The sequence below is a fragment of the Penicillium verrucosum genome (assembly GCF_028828655.1).
Source record: "Penicillium verrucosum strain IBT 35672 chromosome Unknown utg000001l_segment0_segment0, whole genome shotgun sequence".
In the NCBI taxonomy this organism is placed as follows: Eukaryota; Fungi; Ascomycota; class Eurotiomycetes; order Eurotiales; family Aspergillaceae; genus Penicillium; species Penicillium verrucosum.
This window is the reverse complement of record NW_026643210.1, coordinates 7,135,327-7,150,787: the sequence shown is the minus strand read 5'-3', so window position 1 is coordinate 7,150,787 and position 15,461 is coordinate 7,135,327. Positions and strand designations below refer to the sequence as shown.

Below are 15,461 nucleotides of genomic sequence, written 5' to 3'. Positions count from 1 at the left end.
ATAGGGAAATTTTTAGACTCACAGAGGACCGGTGAGGAATTTATTAGGGGGTTTACCTAACTTGGGCAAATTGCAACCAGTCCCTAGTAAAATTCAATCAATTCAATCCAAGAATGCACCTGTGGACATATCTGACAGCGGCAATCTCCATTGAGAGTGGTTTAATTGTTAAGTGGGCGCTACTATGTTTATGCTTAAATTCCAAGGTTGGCCACTGTGATGGTTCCATGGTGGTTTGGGGGGTTCCATGGTTGTGTTCCCTCCCTGACAGCTGTCCGGTCCGTGTTGGCGCCGTGCCGATCTTTTGTCGATCGGAGCTTTGTCGGGACTACTTTAGATTGAACTCCATACATTAGTTATATTATTATTGTTAACTAGTTAGTTAGTACTTCATAAGAGGTAAGATCTTATATTCCTTCTAATCTATGTGATCCTTTAATATGCTATCTGGTACAATATAAGCTACCTAGGTCATAGCTAATGCCTAGATTGTCCACGGGTATCCCAATTCCCACCTTCCTAAAACGGTTGGTCTAAAATTCTCCCGTTGTACTCCGTAGAATACCCGATAGACCTATGCATGATTCTGACTGTCATGATTATTGCTCGATAGTTCTGTGTATTTTCGGTCGCCTACGCCCATTGTAGGTTTACTGCAAGGATCACACAGAGTATTTCGTACTTATGTTGGATGTGCAGCAAGGAGTAGAACACATCAGATAGCCGCAGATCAGCCCTAGCTATCGAGATCTACTAGTATGACATTCCGTCCCTCGTATTCGATTGGGACTACAATTGGCTATTGGATCTAGACAAAAAATATTATTGTTGATCTTCTTTTCCAGTTTCGGCATTTTATCTAACAGATATCTCTCCTATTTTGGACATTTTCAACATGTCCGCGCAGGACATGACACCCATTCTTGGATATATCGTATGCAAGGCACGGATCTACTCCCATATTTACACTAGAGCAAAGAACTACCCAGTAATTGACACATTGACATAGAATATACTAGTTAATCACACACTGTACTCATTCGTCGCAACTAGATAAAAAGAGAAAAAGAAACACCCAAGCAAAAAAAACTCCAGACACCCCCATCCCTGCTCCGTGCTGGATGAAATTCCCGAAAAAGCGACTAGTAGCAAATGGACAAAAGAGGAATTGACGAGTGCGACATAACACTCCTGTCACCCCTGGACACACCCATTTAGCATAAAATAGCCTTTGAACAAGGAAAAAGAAAAAAATGGAGAAAGAATATTAAATCAAACGGCGGGAGAATGCAGTTCCCGGGGACACGGGGACACGTGAAAGAAGAGAAGGGAGAAATAAAGGAATCAGAAATTTCGTTAAAATAAACGCCCTGTCCACATGCGTAACTTGCTTTGCAGGCAAAAAAAAAAGGCCTCCACGAATCATGAGCTTCACGAATATCATGTCTGCATCACGACATCCCCATCGACTTCGTACTCGGCGTCAATCTCTGCATCCGCATCTGCATCTGCGTCTGAATCTGCATCGGTGCCATTAGTATTGGCCCCGGCCTTTTGACCCTCGCCTTTGCCTGGTGACTTGGAAGCAGACCCTGCCTCAGCGGGAACCATAACGTGAACTTTCTCAACCAAAGCCTTCCGGTTGACTGATCGCGGTGTCTTGGCGTTATCGTTGGATCGACGGGAAATTGCCGTTCCAGGTGACCGCGAGATAGAGTTGCTCTTCTTCTCGGGGGTCTTGGGCGCTTCTGTGTCCTTGTCCTCGGACGGCTCGGGCTCGGCAGCATCAATGCCATTGGTCTTGACGGGTTCCTTGGTGGCAGCATCTCCATTAACACGCTCTGATTCTTTTTCGCTCACGTCTCCAGCTCCTTTGAATGCAGGAGCCACGTTTTCGACATCCTCAACGATTTCGCTCTGCTCCAGTTCAGGACCGTTGACCTGACTAGGTGTTGCTTCGGCTGCGGGCGAGTCTGTGAGGATAGAGCTTCTCCCCCGGCGAGTGCTGCCTCCAGGAGTGACCATTGCCAGCCCGGAGGGTCGTCGAGGTCTGCCGCGACCGTTACTGTTAGTACGGGCAGCCGTGGGTGTCGTTGACATGTTATTGAGTTTGGTGCTACCAGATGGGCGACCAGGTCTGCGTTTAGGAGGTGCTGCAGGAGGCACAGGAGGCCAAAGTTCGAACCGGGAGGGTGGGATTCCAGCGGCAGGGTTGGGGATTGTAGCTGGTTCAGAGTTGCCCGCTGTAGAATGGCGGGAGCCATTGGGCCGCAGAGCCAATGTGGAAGGCGGTCCAGCGGAGTCTGCGAGAGTGTCTCGATCCGACCCATTCACCATTGGAACATTGCCCTCATAGTCAGTCGCTCTTGTCTCGGTCTCATCTTCCTCTTCATCCGGGTCATCGCGGGGCGCGACGGTCTGTATGGGAGCACGATCGAAATGAGACTGGTTGCTACGACCCATAATGTAAGGTGTCCAGAGAAGCGCATCTGGATTGAGCTGGACGTAGCCCTTGCTTTCCCATCCACTGATGACCTCGTTGTAATATTTGTGATCGAGACGGATGGCGTACGTCTTGGTAATGGGATCCCGCACGAGAGCTCGAAGTCCTTCCAGGGCAGATACAATATCATCTGCTGTCATACCCGTGCGATCAGACAGATCTGCAATGCTAACAGGTGCCTTAAGATCACGAAGTTGGTATGACAAAATCAATCGCCAGTAGTTCCGGTACGACACCAGACCCATGTCAGAAAGCGGCTTTTCGGGTGATCCATTTTTGCCTTCGATGCGGGTAAGGAGGTATGAGAAGTCGATGAGGAGGTTTCCGTAGCCTTTGCGCTGATGGATGGGTAGGGTAAGAATGCAGGAAACGTTGTTCGCTGAGCTTGGGCGTTTTTCTTTGCTGAAGTAGCCAACGAAATGGCAGCCCAGATCGTCGTACTCAGTCATGACATAGAATAAGAATGGCTCAACGTCGTAGTAAAGTGTCTTGGAACCAAGGAAAAGCTTTGCAAGAAGGCAAAGATTTTGACAGTACACCGGGTTCTTGCGCCCATCAACTTCGAAGATTGAGATTGATCGATCACGGTAGATCTCGTCACCGGGGGATGCTTCGCAGGGCACTTGAGTTTATGGCGCCAGGCGACGAAGTCCGAGTTCATGTATTTGAGACAGAACTCGCAAATGTACAGAACACGGTTCCGGCTGTATTCCTCCGGGTAGGGCGCTGCATACCAGGTTTCGATCTCGTAGCCACCGAAGTTGATAGATTTGATCTTTGAAGGAGGGCCAGAGACCTTTTGTGATGCATGCGCAGTGGTTTCGCCATTGAACTCTGCTTCCTTCACTTTCTGTTGCCATTCATCTTCGGCTTTCAGACGTGCCTGTTCGAATCGGTCGCGATCAAATTGTGTGGGGAGTGTCCTGGATGTATCTTGTTCGATTTCGGACAGAATGCCTCCATATGGTTTGGATTTGGCGTCGTCGGTCTCACGGTCGAACAAGGTCATGGAGTTGTAGGATATCGGGGGAAGGGGAACGAAGTGTGCCTGGGGTTCTGGGGCCACAGGTGGCGGCTTTGGTGCTTTCTTCTTCTTGCGTCCGGGGCGGATTTGAGAGCCTGTTATTTTAGCCATTTTTGTCTCATCCAACCGGAACCCAATAATCAATTTCCCAAATTGTCTAGTGACCACGCGGCAGTGCTCTCGGTCTACTGCACGAGTGCGTCGCACGCGTACAGAACGTGTTCGAGCAGGAGAGTGGACATCACCATCGCCGGTGAGATCCCCGCCCTCCAAGCCCGCATCGTTCGAAATTGGGTGATCGGAGCGGAAGGAGGTTTGTCGAAGTCTTTTGCGAAGCACAGGTGTGTGTTGTTCTTCGGCCTCGATTGACGAGGCCTTCCGCTTGCGTAGCGACCGCGAGCTATTGAGCATCTCGTCGTCGACACCTGTGTTGAAGATAGAATGGAATCCCTCGTCGTGTGTGCCAGCGTGCGCGGGTAGAAGCTCTTTGGGAAGGGCTGGGGCTCCGAGTCCGGTTTCTGTCGCTGGGTTTGTCGTGTCAGGCTCTAGGTTGTTTTGAACACAGCTAGGACACCTCCATGGGTCTGGATGTTGCGATGTTAGTGTGTGTAATACATAAAAGAGGTTAAGGGTGATGGGACAGAAGTCAATGACCAGATGTTTGCGTACCTTCCGTTTCATCATATGCTTCTTGTTCGCGTGCACATTGCCGGTGAGCTATTGGGATGCCGAGTCAGCGAGTAGTCCGACATAATCAGGGTAAAGGACGAAATGAGCGACACGTACAGTGATCACCACATACAACACAAGTGAGCCATTCCTCAAAATCTTCACTTGGATCGTGTTCTTCGTCTTGACTGCAAACTCTATTGGTCCGTTGTTAGTACCGAAACGTCCTAATTCTGCGCTTAGTCCTGGGTCGAGCCCTTCCACTTACAAGCAGTTTGAGCCACTGCGGATATCAGTTTCGACATCCTCGCCGCCATTGCTCTCAGCTTCCCAGTCCTCAGCTTCTGACTCGTGGTCACTTGATTCGGGTTCTGATGCGTCACGGTCATTTGCCTCAAACCTGGGATCGGCATCCGCGTCGGCTGTCTCAGACTCCGCATAGTCTTCTTCAGAACCCGCGTCGTCGTCAGGTAGCTTGACGGCTCCAACAGGTTCAGCCTCGTCATTGTCGTCGTCGTCGGCTTCTCCGTTCAACCCATTGACGCTTGAGTTATTTCCACCTGCACCCTCCTCCGGGCCATCCTGATCAACTTCTCCGGTGTATGCTCGGTGAACGGCATCTTGAAGCTGCTGATCCATTTCATATAAGTCGGTTTCTTCTTCGCCCTCCGCATCTAGGTCGCTATCGGCCGGGTCCACAGCCGGGTCGAGTTTGCCCGGTTCATCGTTTGCTGGCGGCACCGTCGCCGCCATAGTGAAAGTTACCGCCACCGCCAGGTTGAGCACAGCAGTGCTTGTTGTATGCGCTCACTGTATGCGCTCAGGCTGACTGAGGTATCCTTTGCGTGAAAGAAGCTTGAACCGATCCGGTTACAGAAGCACCCCGCTGACGTCGGCGCTGATCCGGGGGCGCATCTGGATCAAAAAAGGGTTCGGGGGTAGTTGAAATAGTTCCGAATATCCTTACAAACACAGGTATCGTTCGTGATTGACGCTCAAATTCTCCAGGCGCAAAGTTGAAGCTAAACAAACAAGAGGTGTCAGTCCGCCGCTGGAGTGGCTACGCATCACAGGCGCGTCGCAAAACAGGGAAAACTCACCCCAAGAGAAACCAGTGTAATCTTTGATTCAAAAGCGTACCGGACGCGTCGAAGGACAGTCCTTACACCGAGGCCTGTCTCTTTTACAATCGAATGCGATCTGCAACGGCCTTCACGCCCCTTGTCCTGTGAGTGTCGTTGCAGCGTGCTGAGTCAGCGGAAGCTAAACCGTTTCGGGTGGGGGAGACCTCAAGCCCCGTCGCTGTAGGAAGAGACACTCCCCTCCACACTCTCCGCGATCGATCTACTCTCCTCAGTCCGTAAGAGGCTTTACGGCTCTTGATTCTAATTTGACACCTCTTTCCGATTACCTACGTACCCATACAACCGCAAGCCATGGGTGTCCCTTTCGAGGCCCTGCTTCCCTATGGGATTATCATAACCGTACGTCCCATTGGTCAATTCCTTCTAGGATTATAGCTCACCAAGTGCTACAGATGTTTGGCGTGAGTGGCTACGGTCTTCACTATGTCAAGCGCTTTGCCAACGATGGCAAGAAGGCGCGCTGGAACCAGGATCTCTGGGATAGAGTAAGTTGTTCCATCCTTATCGGCTGCGGTCGGAACTTGCCTGAAGCACATTGGCTAACAATTTTACAGCAAAGTGAGTGATCACCAGCTTATCGGCCGACGGAAAAGTGCCTAGTGCCCGTGAAGAATTATATGAGACTAACTACAACCAACAATAGTGATGGAGAGAGATCAGCGCATCACAGGGTCATTCCGCGGGCAGTCCAGCAACCACAAAGCGCCCACCGGATTCGAAGTCAGCAACCCATGGAAGGTACGAATAACAGATCCCGTGTCCGTTGGTTCCCAGCTCCGTGCAGAAACGCTGACCCGAGACATAGATCGAGAATCGGATCTACTAGTTTCAAAAATTGCAACCTCTTTTTCCTTTACGTTCAACGTCTGCGCCTTTCTTTACTTCGAGACCATACATATCCACCTACAATTTCTCTAGCATCGTTGTACCATATCATTTATTCTCTCGGATTTCCTTTGTAGTTCTATGAATCATGCCTACTTGAGCTCCGAGGTCATCCCCCGGATACCTTGGATCTCACTCTCACAAAGGTGCATATCGAAATACTTGGCCAGGGCCTTGACGCGGTCCTCTTCAGTCTCCAGCACCTGCAAGATCTCCGTTTGCCCGTGCAATCTCTCTTTCACTTCTTTGCCCAACATGATGCACTGCCCAATGATCTCTGTTCCAGATTGATCCAAAATCATTCGCATGCAGACAAAGACCTGGGTGAACCAGCTAGTCCGCCTCTGGCTGACAGAGAAGTTCATGACCCCGAAATCCTGTGGGAGGAACTCCACCTCTGAAAAGCAGATCTGTGGCAGCCACTTGCTCTCGGGGTTATATCTTGTTTGGTAGATCCAGATCTTTTGGCTTGGATCCGTAAACTCGGCAATGCTCTCTCTGACAATACGCATCTCGGATGGCGCAATAGCCGTAGCAGTAGCACCTTCTTGAAGTAAGAGTGGAGCAGTGGCACAATTGTTTCCAAACCCGACATCAACCTATCCTCATCCGTTAGTGTGTCTGGTCCATGCGGTTGCTGCAGTAGATCTTCATGCCGTACCATGTACTTCTCACCTCCAATAGTCACAATCAAAATCATATGCCCACTTTCCCGGATCAATGGTGTCAGCTCGGCTCGAAGGCTCATAATAATGCTAAAACTGTTGGAGAACCTACATTTCCATATATAACCCATTATCCACTCCCTTCGCCGCAGCATGACTGACTCTACCTCCGGTGGCGTAAACACGATACCCCAGGGACCGCAATACAATAAAGAAGAGTCCCGTATTCTCCATGCAGTATCCATCTAGCTGCCGCTCCACCATCTTCTCAAAGAGACTCTGCGGGTCCAGAGAAATAGTATGATGTTGCGAGTAATGCAGCTCTGAGTTGCCCCATGGAATGGCAACGAGATGTTGTCTTTGCAGATGACATAGCGCCGAAAGTGCATCGTTCTCGATATCCTGGCGGAGATGCTGGAGAAGATTGCTCTCGGGTTGAGTGGAGTGGGAATACCCGATGCGGCTCAGGTACAACTCCAGCTGTTGATCGGTATATGTGGGTTTATGTGCCATTGTTGGGGTTCCTCACTGTTTGGGCTGTGCTCGGGGGGGATATATGAACTTTCTACATATGTAACTGTATGTACCGGATTTTAGGCCACGGTCGCGAATTTCCCGATCGGGGTGCCGCCGCTTTTATGAGGGCGCTCAGGCTCCTGCTCACTGAGTATTTCGAGTATTTCACAGCACGGGTGATCACTGTGAGCACTTAGGGTATACTTAGTAATGTAAAAAATATTGCTCAGTGAGCGCTCAGGGTATGCTCAGTGAACGCTCAGGCTATGCTCAGTGAGTGCTCAGGTCTGTTCAGTGAACACTCAGGTTTGCTCACTCCAGGCTTGTAATTCTAATAGTTCTTCCATCGGTCCGCCTACCAAGCTCGGAGCGGACGATCAAAGAAGGGAAACTGAGCTATTCTTGAACCAATAAAGTTTTCTGGCTTTTCACATTTTGTTTCTTTTACTGTTAGAAATATGCGGGTCTAATAGAGATTACGGAAGAGTATCTGACATCAGGATGAGTCGTTCATTAGGTAGACCTCAACTTTAAGGATAATCTTCCCCCATCTCTCTATTCTCTATACCCGAGACGATAACCTAGTCTTAACTAGCATACGGCTTCTGCGGTCAACAAAAGCTCAACATGCAATCTGCGGACAAGCCGACTCGATCAGAAATTGACTTGGCCTTGCCTGGAGAGAAAACTCAAGATGAAATCAAGATCGAAAAGAGTGGAGATATTGATGCTCTTCAACGGTATCGGTGGAACATGGTTAGAAAAGCGCCATCCTATGTTGGTAGAGCGATTGAGCTTCTCCGGATAGAACAAGACCTCCGAAATATTGTCCAGGAAGAGCAATGCCTCGCCAAGAAGCCTGAGGCCACAGGCAGCTGGCTACTCTATAGGAATGATGTACAGGCCGTGCTTCAGGCTTTGAAGAAGAGATATTGGTTGCTGGAACTCCAGTGGTGGAAAGTCCGAAACTCATTCGTGGAGGGGCCACTGATAAGAGCATTTGATCTGTGGCGATCACATCCTCTCTGGTATATGCACCGAGTTTTGTTCGAGGATTGCGTGAGGAAGGGGGGATGCTGTAGCCGTGGCTGTGGATGTTGCGCTAATCGCAAGATTGATAAAACACGACAGCTTGGAGCTGGACATTGTATGGTGGAATGTGGATGTTGTCACCAGGCTCGGGGGTTTGAGCTTACCAAAAAAGAAAAGAAGGAATTCCTTAGGGATTTCCATATCGTGGATGACAATAGCTTTTACCGCCAAAGGGTCAATCGAGCTTCGATATGGGGGTTATCTCTTGACAGTCATGACAGCCCTTTTGATCTGATTGTAATGCCCCCAGGATACGAGAGCGATGTTTCAAAAGAGCAGACGAGAAGAGGCAAGGCGGACCAATTCGATGAGCCATTCATGCTTATTGACGAAGAGGACGAGGAAGAAGTTGTGGTACCTTAAGTGTCAGTGTCAGGCCACTAGGTGCCTGCTTGCTAGTTTGAGGTTTTATTGTGCAATTCAACTCTTTCTTTTGGCTTCGAATCCCCTGATCTAAACTTGCAGTCGTTCCCGAAGTCCAACCTCCACACGCTTCCTTCCTATTTAGGAACATTCGTGCCTGCCATTGTAGTCCTCGTTTCACGTGCACCTTCCAATTGCTACTTTACTACCTTGTTACCTTACGTAGAGAGAATTTTGGTTCTGTAAACATCGCAAATCACCACCTTTTCTCACAGTGAGTTATCCCAGCAGTCCTTTTTGAGGTCTTTTTGCTAACACAGCCCTGTCAGCAGATGTCGGCCGCGAAAGCCTTTCCTGTCGGTGAAAACCCGTCGCCCAACGATTACTTTGCCCGCTTTGCGGCGTTTTTGGACCGTCTGCTGGCCGACTTAACCCCCAGCGAGACGAAGGCTTTCTTGTGGGACCTTTTGGGCATGTATGTTTGTTTGCTAGCCGTATGGCGCCTTGACGCCCTCCTGGAGAGGTGGTTTGACTAGTATGCACTACTTACATCAAACCCTATGATGTTGGATACTAATAAAAGTTACAGCCACTACCCCCTCCCAAACCCGGCCCCAGCTGCCGCTCAAGGCGAATATTAGGAGGTAAGTCCATTATCCATTCTGCGTATACTAAAATATAGATATCATACTATTGATTGAAAATATATATACTTATATATTATTACGACGAGATTCCTTATGTTTGTGGATTCCTTTTCTCTTTTATTGACGCATTGGATTGTCTGGAAGTGCTAACAAATCATGCTATAGATTGGATCAAGTTTTTTTTTATACATAATATGCGGGCTCTCACTTTATAATTACGGAGAGCAGGTTCCGAAAGAATTCAACAAACCATTATTACTTCGTGCTAGCTCTGACCTTCTTCGTAGCACGTAATGAGGATGAGATGCCGACAATATTGTATACATATAGTCAATCCACATGTGTGGCACAGAATGAATGGAAACCAAGTGGAAACTGAGGATCTAGGATAGTTTATATTTGGAACAAAGATATCAACAAATGCATTGCTCTCAATCTCAATTGCACCATGCATAGACCTCTTTGTCTCAGACAAGGCAAAATCCAGGATGAAAGAAACCCAAATCCAATTTGGATGTTATTCATTTCATTGAGCTCCACAGCTTTTTGAAAATTCTACAAGCAATGGTCACTTGACTCCACACATTTCTCCCCCCACATCCAAGGTTGCCTCCGCGGTAATGGTTTTTATAGTGTCCAGTTATATAAGGAAAATGCCCCTGTTCTGTGCACAATTCCTATATAGACAGCCTGCACGGGTTTATATATCCATAAAGTAGAACATCGGCAACAAAAGACATGAATCTCGGTACTTGTAGTACTATATAGTAACTAGTACTAGTATCTACTAATTAGCCATCTATTTATATATATATTTTATATATTTCCCCGAAGATCACTTGGTACCCCACGTTTTCTGCAACGTACATGCGGGAGATACATATATGTACTTTATTCTTATCCATCACCTCGGCTATGGCCCCGTGTGAAGAACAGAATCATCCAAATATAATTGTCAGTTTTGTACATAATATTCTTTAAAACAAAATATAAGAATTTGATAGTCAGAGTCTCAATATCCCAGAATTAAGCAATAAGCTTGTAAAACGTGCCTTTAAACGATACACCTCCGATGATGTAGTATTCATCCGATATCCGGACCTACGGACATGTGCTTCGACTAATCAGCGAATATTATATTTCATTACATTTCATTATCTTCATATGTTGCTTCCAGTCTAAATCCTACACTGTACAGTACTATTGTCTATACAAATCCAACAGCATATCGCCCCTCCCACTGTGAAACCCCGCATCTGAACAAAATGGCTACGCTAAACGAGCAACTTGCGACATTGACCGAGAACTACTCGCCCTGTGATGTATGTCAACATTCCTTTTCCATGAACCATCGAACAATACATCTAACATTCGAATTATCCAGGTATCTGATGCCCTCATCAAGCTACAAAAGACGCCCGAGGGCAGCCCACCAAGAGCAGGCTACCTCGCAGATCTAGGTAAGCCATCAATACAACAACGCTCTCCAACTCCTCTTAACTATCTACTATTACCCCAATAATCCCACTAACATATAGCCGTCAGTACCATTCTCTCCCACAACAGGACGGAATGAAACAATGCCCAAGGTCGCGGCCCCAGCAACAACGTTCAAATTTCTACCCAAAGACGCTAGCCCACCACCAATCGCAACAGAAAATCCCCAGAAGCACGGTTTCCCGCCGGGTAAGCACTGGGTAGACTACGTCGACGAATTCCAAGCGTCTGATCCTTCCGGCGCCGGATCCATCGTCGTCATCGAGCAGCCCGAAAACCAGCACTGTGCTGTGACGGGCGGGATCATGGCAACCCGGATGAAAGCCCTCGGGATCAAAGCCACGGTTGTGGGTGGTCGCGTCAGGGACTTGAAGGAATTGAAAGCTACCGGGCTTCCGGTTTGTCTTGATCTCTCGTGGTTTTGTCGGTGGCGCTTACTGATTGCGTTGTTACTTGATAATAGATATTCGCTCGTGCTATTTCTACCGTCGGCACAAGTGCCGAGGCCAAGGCTGGTGCTCGGGATGTGCCAGTCTCAATTGGGGGTGTTGTTGTTTCACCTGTGAGTTGGTCTATTGCTGTTCGCTGATTGCTTCATGGCGGAGTTCATGGTCTAATTATTGCAATGCATTGTAGGGAGACATCATCTTCTGTGACCCGTTGGAAGGGGTGGTTGCCATTCCTCGCGAGTTGCTTGGTCCAGTGCTTGAGCTTATGCCTAAATTGACTGCTATGGATGAGCAGGCTAAAGAGGCCGTTGCTCAGGGAATGAGTGCCACTGATGCTTTTAAGAAATTCCGCTGATTATCTACCTTCAGATGGGTGTATATAGTACATATAGCCGGATTATATAGTAGGCGACGAATTGGAAAGACTGGACCAGGAGAACACCAACATCTGTAGGGGATCTACGGCAATGTTGCTATCAGATGTGGAGCAAAAATAGGGCCAAGTACATATATGCAGTTCTAATATTTTGGTATTCGTAGTATTCAATACATAACGAGAAATCTGTGTCTGAAATATAAAAAAAAGGGGCCATAAAGCCAAATCGCTGTGCAAATGTACAATCGAAACATAAATTTCGTTCACTCCGATACCCAGACAGCGGCCATACCCATACCGGTACCGATACACATGCTGGTGACACCAATCTTCTGGTTTGTGCGCTTGAGCTCAGTGAACAATGTGCTGACCTGGCGAGCACCAGTGCAGCCAAGAGGGTGACCGAAAGCAATAGCACCACCCTTGGGGTTAACCTTCTCGGCAGGAATGCCGAGCTCATTAACACACCAGACACACTGGGAAGCGAACGCCTCGTTGATCTCGTAAATGTCGACATCATCCTTGGTGATGCCGGCCTTCTCAAGTGCAACGGGGATAGCCTTCCAGGGGCCGACTCCCATGAGGAGGGGCTTGACGCCGACAACGCTGGCAGCGACGTACTTGCCGAGAATCTTCTGGCCCAAACTCTCGGCGGTGGACCGCTTCATGAGGAGGACGGCGGCGGCACCGTCGGAGATCTGGGAGGCGTTACCGGCGTGGATGGAGCCATCCTTAGCAAAGGCGGGCCTGATCTTGCCCAGGGACTCGGCGGTGATACCCGGACGGATGCCGTCATCAGCCTTGACGGTGATGGTCTTCTCCTCGCCGGTCTTGGGGTCGGTCCACTTCACGTCCAGGGGAGCGATCTCCTCGTTGAAGAGACCGGCCTTCTGGGCAGCAAGGGCCTTTTGGTATGAGTGAGCGGCGAAAGCATCTTGGGAAGCACGGGTCACGCCACGGTCCTTGGCCATGTTCTCGGACAGAACACCCATGGGGACCTTGCAGTTTGCGGACTCGGGGTGGCTCTCGAGGAGGTCGGAGAACTCGGTCACGGCACCGGGTCTGTATCAACTTGTTAGTTATATTATCGAAGGAGGGAATTCCGGGGGCTTGAAGCATACCCGTACTGAGAGGACATGCTCTCAACACCGGCACCAATGCCGACATCGATCATGCCAGACTGAATGGCGTTGGCAATGTCGGCAATAGCCTGGAGACCACTAGAGCACTGACGGTTCAAGCTCTTCACAGCGGTGCTCTCAGGGAAACCAGCCACGAGAGCGGCGGCACGGAACTCAGTGGCACCACCACCGGGGGCAAGGACGGAGCCGACAGCAATGTCCTGGACGGCACTGGGGTCAACACCGCTCTTGTTCAGAACAGCCTTGAAGACACCAGCAAGCAGGTCAGCACCGGCGGTATCCTTGAAGCCACCCTTACCACCCTTGGTGAGGGCGGTGCGGAGGGCACATGTCACGACAATGTCATCGGGATGCTTCTCGATGATGGCAGCAGCTCCCTTCTTGCTGCCACCAGGGCCAAAGTGGGAGGAAATCTGGTTGAGACGTTGCTGGGCTATGGATAGATATTAGCTTGCTGGTTCTATTTCGATTATAACTTCAAACAAGCAACCATAAGCCAAGCATTCTGCTGAATGCATAGCCATGGGTGATCACATGCACAACACTCACTGTAAGACATGACGTCAATGTGTGATGAGGGTATGGGAGAAGTGTGAGGATGAAAAACAGGGCAAAATTGAGGAGAATAAAGTAGCCCAGATATCCGGGGAACCGGTGGTTTATAAATCAAACCTGTGGAATCGGTGATATTTCCCCTTTGGACAGCCGCTGCTGGCCGTTGTCGCACTCTAAAGAAGTACCGAGGTTCATTTGGCCGCATCATCGTTGATCCATGACAGTCACGGGATCTCCGAGTGGTGGATCACAGGGGGCATGTGAAATCGGGGGATCGTATGTATCACATGCGTGTGGGGATGGCCTGACTCATGTTTTGCGATGTCATGTAAGTAGATCAGCTCGGCACGAGGCTACTCATATATTCAATATGTTTTTAGATATTGTCTACATAAACTATTTATTCCAGAACTTCTTAATATGATATCGACATCGGGAGGTGTCTCCACGAATAAGGAACGGCTGAATCCTATGTACTTTGTCGCAGTAACTGCTTCATGAATTCAAGAAGAGCAACTTACTCTAATGAACTCCCCTGATAGCTCAGCTGGAAGAGCGCAAGACTGTAATTGCCCTGTTCTACATGGAACTTGTTATCTTGAGGTCCCTGGTTCGATCCCGGGTCAGGGGATTATTTTTTTTTTGTGTCATGTATTTTTGTGCCACATCATAAACTTAGCTCTCCTACTTATCCTGCTGGCACATGACGAACTACTTCGATCCAACACAATGACCGCAAACTCCTCCATGGTAGCGGATATCAACCTCCTATCAGAATTTCTCGGCGATAATCAATTACCCGATCTCTCCACCACATCCCCAGTCGGCTGCATTGTCATATGCGCCTCAGCCGTTCTCCACAGTGCCGAGGTTCTCTTCAAGACTCTTCAGCAAAGACCATCGCTTACCAAAGCTCTCGTACTATGTGGTGGCATCGGACACTCTACCGAACTGCTTTATGATGCAGTGAAATGTCATCCAGTCTATTCACGCATCGCCGATGAAATCCAGGGTCTCCCTGAAGCCAAAGTTCTCGAACGAATTCTAGATGAGTTCTTCGATAGATCTCTCATCATCAAAGAAGGATGCCAGATTCTCCTTGAACCCCGATCTACAAATTGCGGACAGAATGCTTCATTCTCTCGCAAAGTCCTCGATGAAGCGGGCTTTCGGGAACCAGCTACTTGCATTATCATTCAGGACCCCACGATGATGCTCCGGACCAAGGCATCATTTGAGAAGGCGTATGAGAGTACCCAAACTCCGGTCTCGGTTATCAGTTGCCCGGTATTTGTTCCGCGGGTGCAATTGTCCCGTAACGGAGCCATTGAGTATTCGGACATGTCGCCGCCGTCCGAGTTGTGGCCACAAAGTCGGTTTCTGGAGCTGATCATGGGCGAGATACCGAGGTTGAGAGACGATAAAGATGGTTATGGTCCTCAGGGGCGTGGGTTCATTGCTCATGTGGATGTTCCACGCCATATTGAGGCAGCTTGGTCTCGACTACAAGTGGTGACTCAGAGCTCTAGATAGGGATACCGAGATACCGAGTTCCAATAAAAACACGAAACAGAGACTTTGTCTTTACTGTATGCGTTGGAAGCTGTACATAATTAACGGTAATATTATGAGAACTGTGGTATCAAGATGAAGACCCCGTGCATATACCTGCCTGCAATGCAAGTACCGCATACATATACCCACTATAATATGCCACGCAACATGACAGTTGGGAATGAACTTCCAGGTGGTTTCAACAGGGTTTAAAAACAACCTAGATAAAATACATGACACAAATAAAAAATAATCCCCTGACCCGGGATCGAACCAGGGACCTCAAGATAACAAGTTCCATGTAGAACAGGGCAATTACAGTCTTGCGCTCTTCCAGCTGAGCTATCAGGGGATGTGATTGGTTGATTGCCCCATTTTA

The 15,461-nt window shown here is 48.8% G+C and overlaps 8 protein-coding genes across 8 annotated transcripts; 5 read left to right on the top strand and 3 right to left on the bottom strand.

The window, feature by feature from the left end:
* Positions 1-1,440: 1,440 nt before the first annotated feature.
* N7516_002651 (uncharacterized protein) lies at positions 1,441-4,949 on the bottom strand (the record flags this gene model as incomplete). Its single annotated transcript, XM_057215371.1, has 4 exons — positions 1,441-3,009; positions 3,036-4,244; positions 4,330-4,384; positions 4,465-4,949. 4 exons carry the CDS (start codon positions 4,947-4,949, stop codon positions 1,441-1,443), a joined length of 3,318 nt encoding a protein of 1,105 aa, XP_057077254.1.
* Positions 4,950-5,632: 683 nt separating this feature from the next.
* N7516_002650 (NADH dehydrogenase [ubiquinone] 1 alpha subcomplex subunit 1) lies at positions 5,633-6,167 on the top strand (the record flags this gene model as incomplete). Its single annotated transcript, XM_057215370.1, has 5 exons — positions 5,633-5,680; positions 5,734-5,826; positions 5,896-5,899; positions 5,985-6,079; positions 6,147-6,167. The coding sequence occupies 5 exons, from the start codon at positions 5,633-5,635 to the stop codon at positions 6,165-6,167; spliced, it is 261 nt and encodes an 86-aa protein (XP_057077253.1).
* A 151-nt stretch (positions 6,168-6,318) lies between these two features.
* N7516_002649 (arylamine N-acetyltransferase family protein) lies at positions 6,319-7,404 on the bottom strand (the record flags this gene model as incomplete). Its single annotated transcript, XM_057215369.1, has 3 exons — positions 6,319-6,825; positions 6,888-6,933; positions 7,004-7,404. 3 exons carry the CDS (start codon positions 7,402-7,404, stop codon positions 6,319-6,321), a joined length of 954 nt encoding a protein of 317 aa, XP_057077252.1.
* Positions 7,405-8,034: 630 nt separating this feature from the next.
* Positions 8,035-8,862, top strand: N7516_002648 (uncharacterized protein; the record flags this gene model as incomplete). The annotated part of the gene is made up of 1 exon (XM_057215368.1): positions 8,035-8,862. The coding sequence occupies one exon, from the start codon at positions 8,035-8,037 to the stop codon at positions 8,860-8,862; it is 828 nt and encodes a 275-aa protein (XP_057077251.1).
* Positions 8,863-9,194: 332 nt separating this feature from the next.
* Positions 9,195-9,503, top strand: N7516_002647 (uncharacterized protein; the record flags this gene model as incomplete). Its single annotated transcript, XM_057215367.1, has 2 exons — positions 9,195-9,337; positions 9,452-9,503. 2 exons carry the CDS (start codon positions 9,195-9,197, stop codon positions 9,501-9,503), a joined length of 195 nt encoding a protein of 64 aa, XP_057077250.1.
* Positions 9,504-10,774: 1,271 nt separating this feature from the next.
* Positions 10,775-11,810, top strand: N7516_002646 (RraA family protein; the record flags this gene model as incomplete). The annotated part of the gene is made up of 5 exons (XM_057215366.1): positions 10,775-10,831; positions 10,894-10,969; positions 11,055-11,404; positions 11,470-11,568; positions 11,643-11,810. The coding sequence occupies 5 exons, from the start codon at positions 10,775-10,777 to the stop codon at positions 11,808-11,810; spliced, it is 750 nt and encodes a 249-aa protein (XP_057077249.1).
* A 284-nt stretch (positions 11,811-12,094) lies between these two features.
* Positions 12,095-13,532, bottom strand: N7516_002645 (3-ketoacyl-coA thiolase peroxisomal A precursor; the record flags this gene model as incomplete). The annotated part of the gene is made up of 3 exons (XM_057215365.1): positions 12,095-12,893; positions 12,953-13,406; positions 13,523-13,532. The coding sequence occupies 3 exons, from the start codon at positions 13,530-13,532 to the stop codon at positions 12,095-12,097; spliced, it is 1,263 nt and encodes a 420-aa protein (XP_057077248.1).
* Positions 13,533-14,257: 725 nt separating this feature from the next.
* Positions 14,258-15,061, top strand: N7516_002644 (YdcF family protein; the record flags this gene model as incomplete). Its single annotated transcript, XM_057215364.1, has 1 exon — positions 14,258-15,061. The coding sequence occupies one exon, from the start codon at positions 14,258-14,260 to the stop codon at positions 15,059-15,061; it is 804 nt and encodes a 267-aa protein (XP_057077247.1).
* Positions 15,062-15,461: the final 400 nt, after the last annotated feature.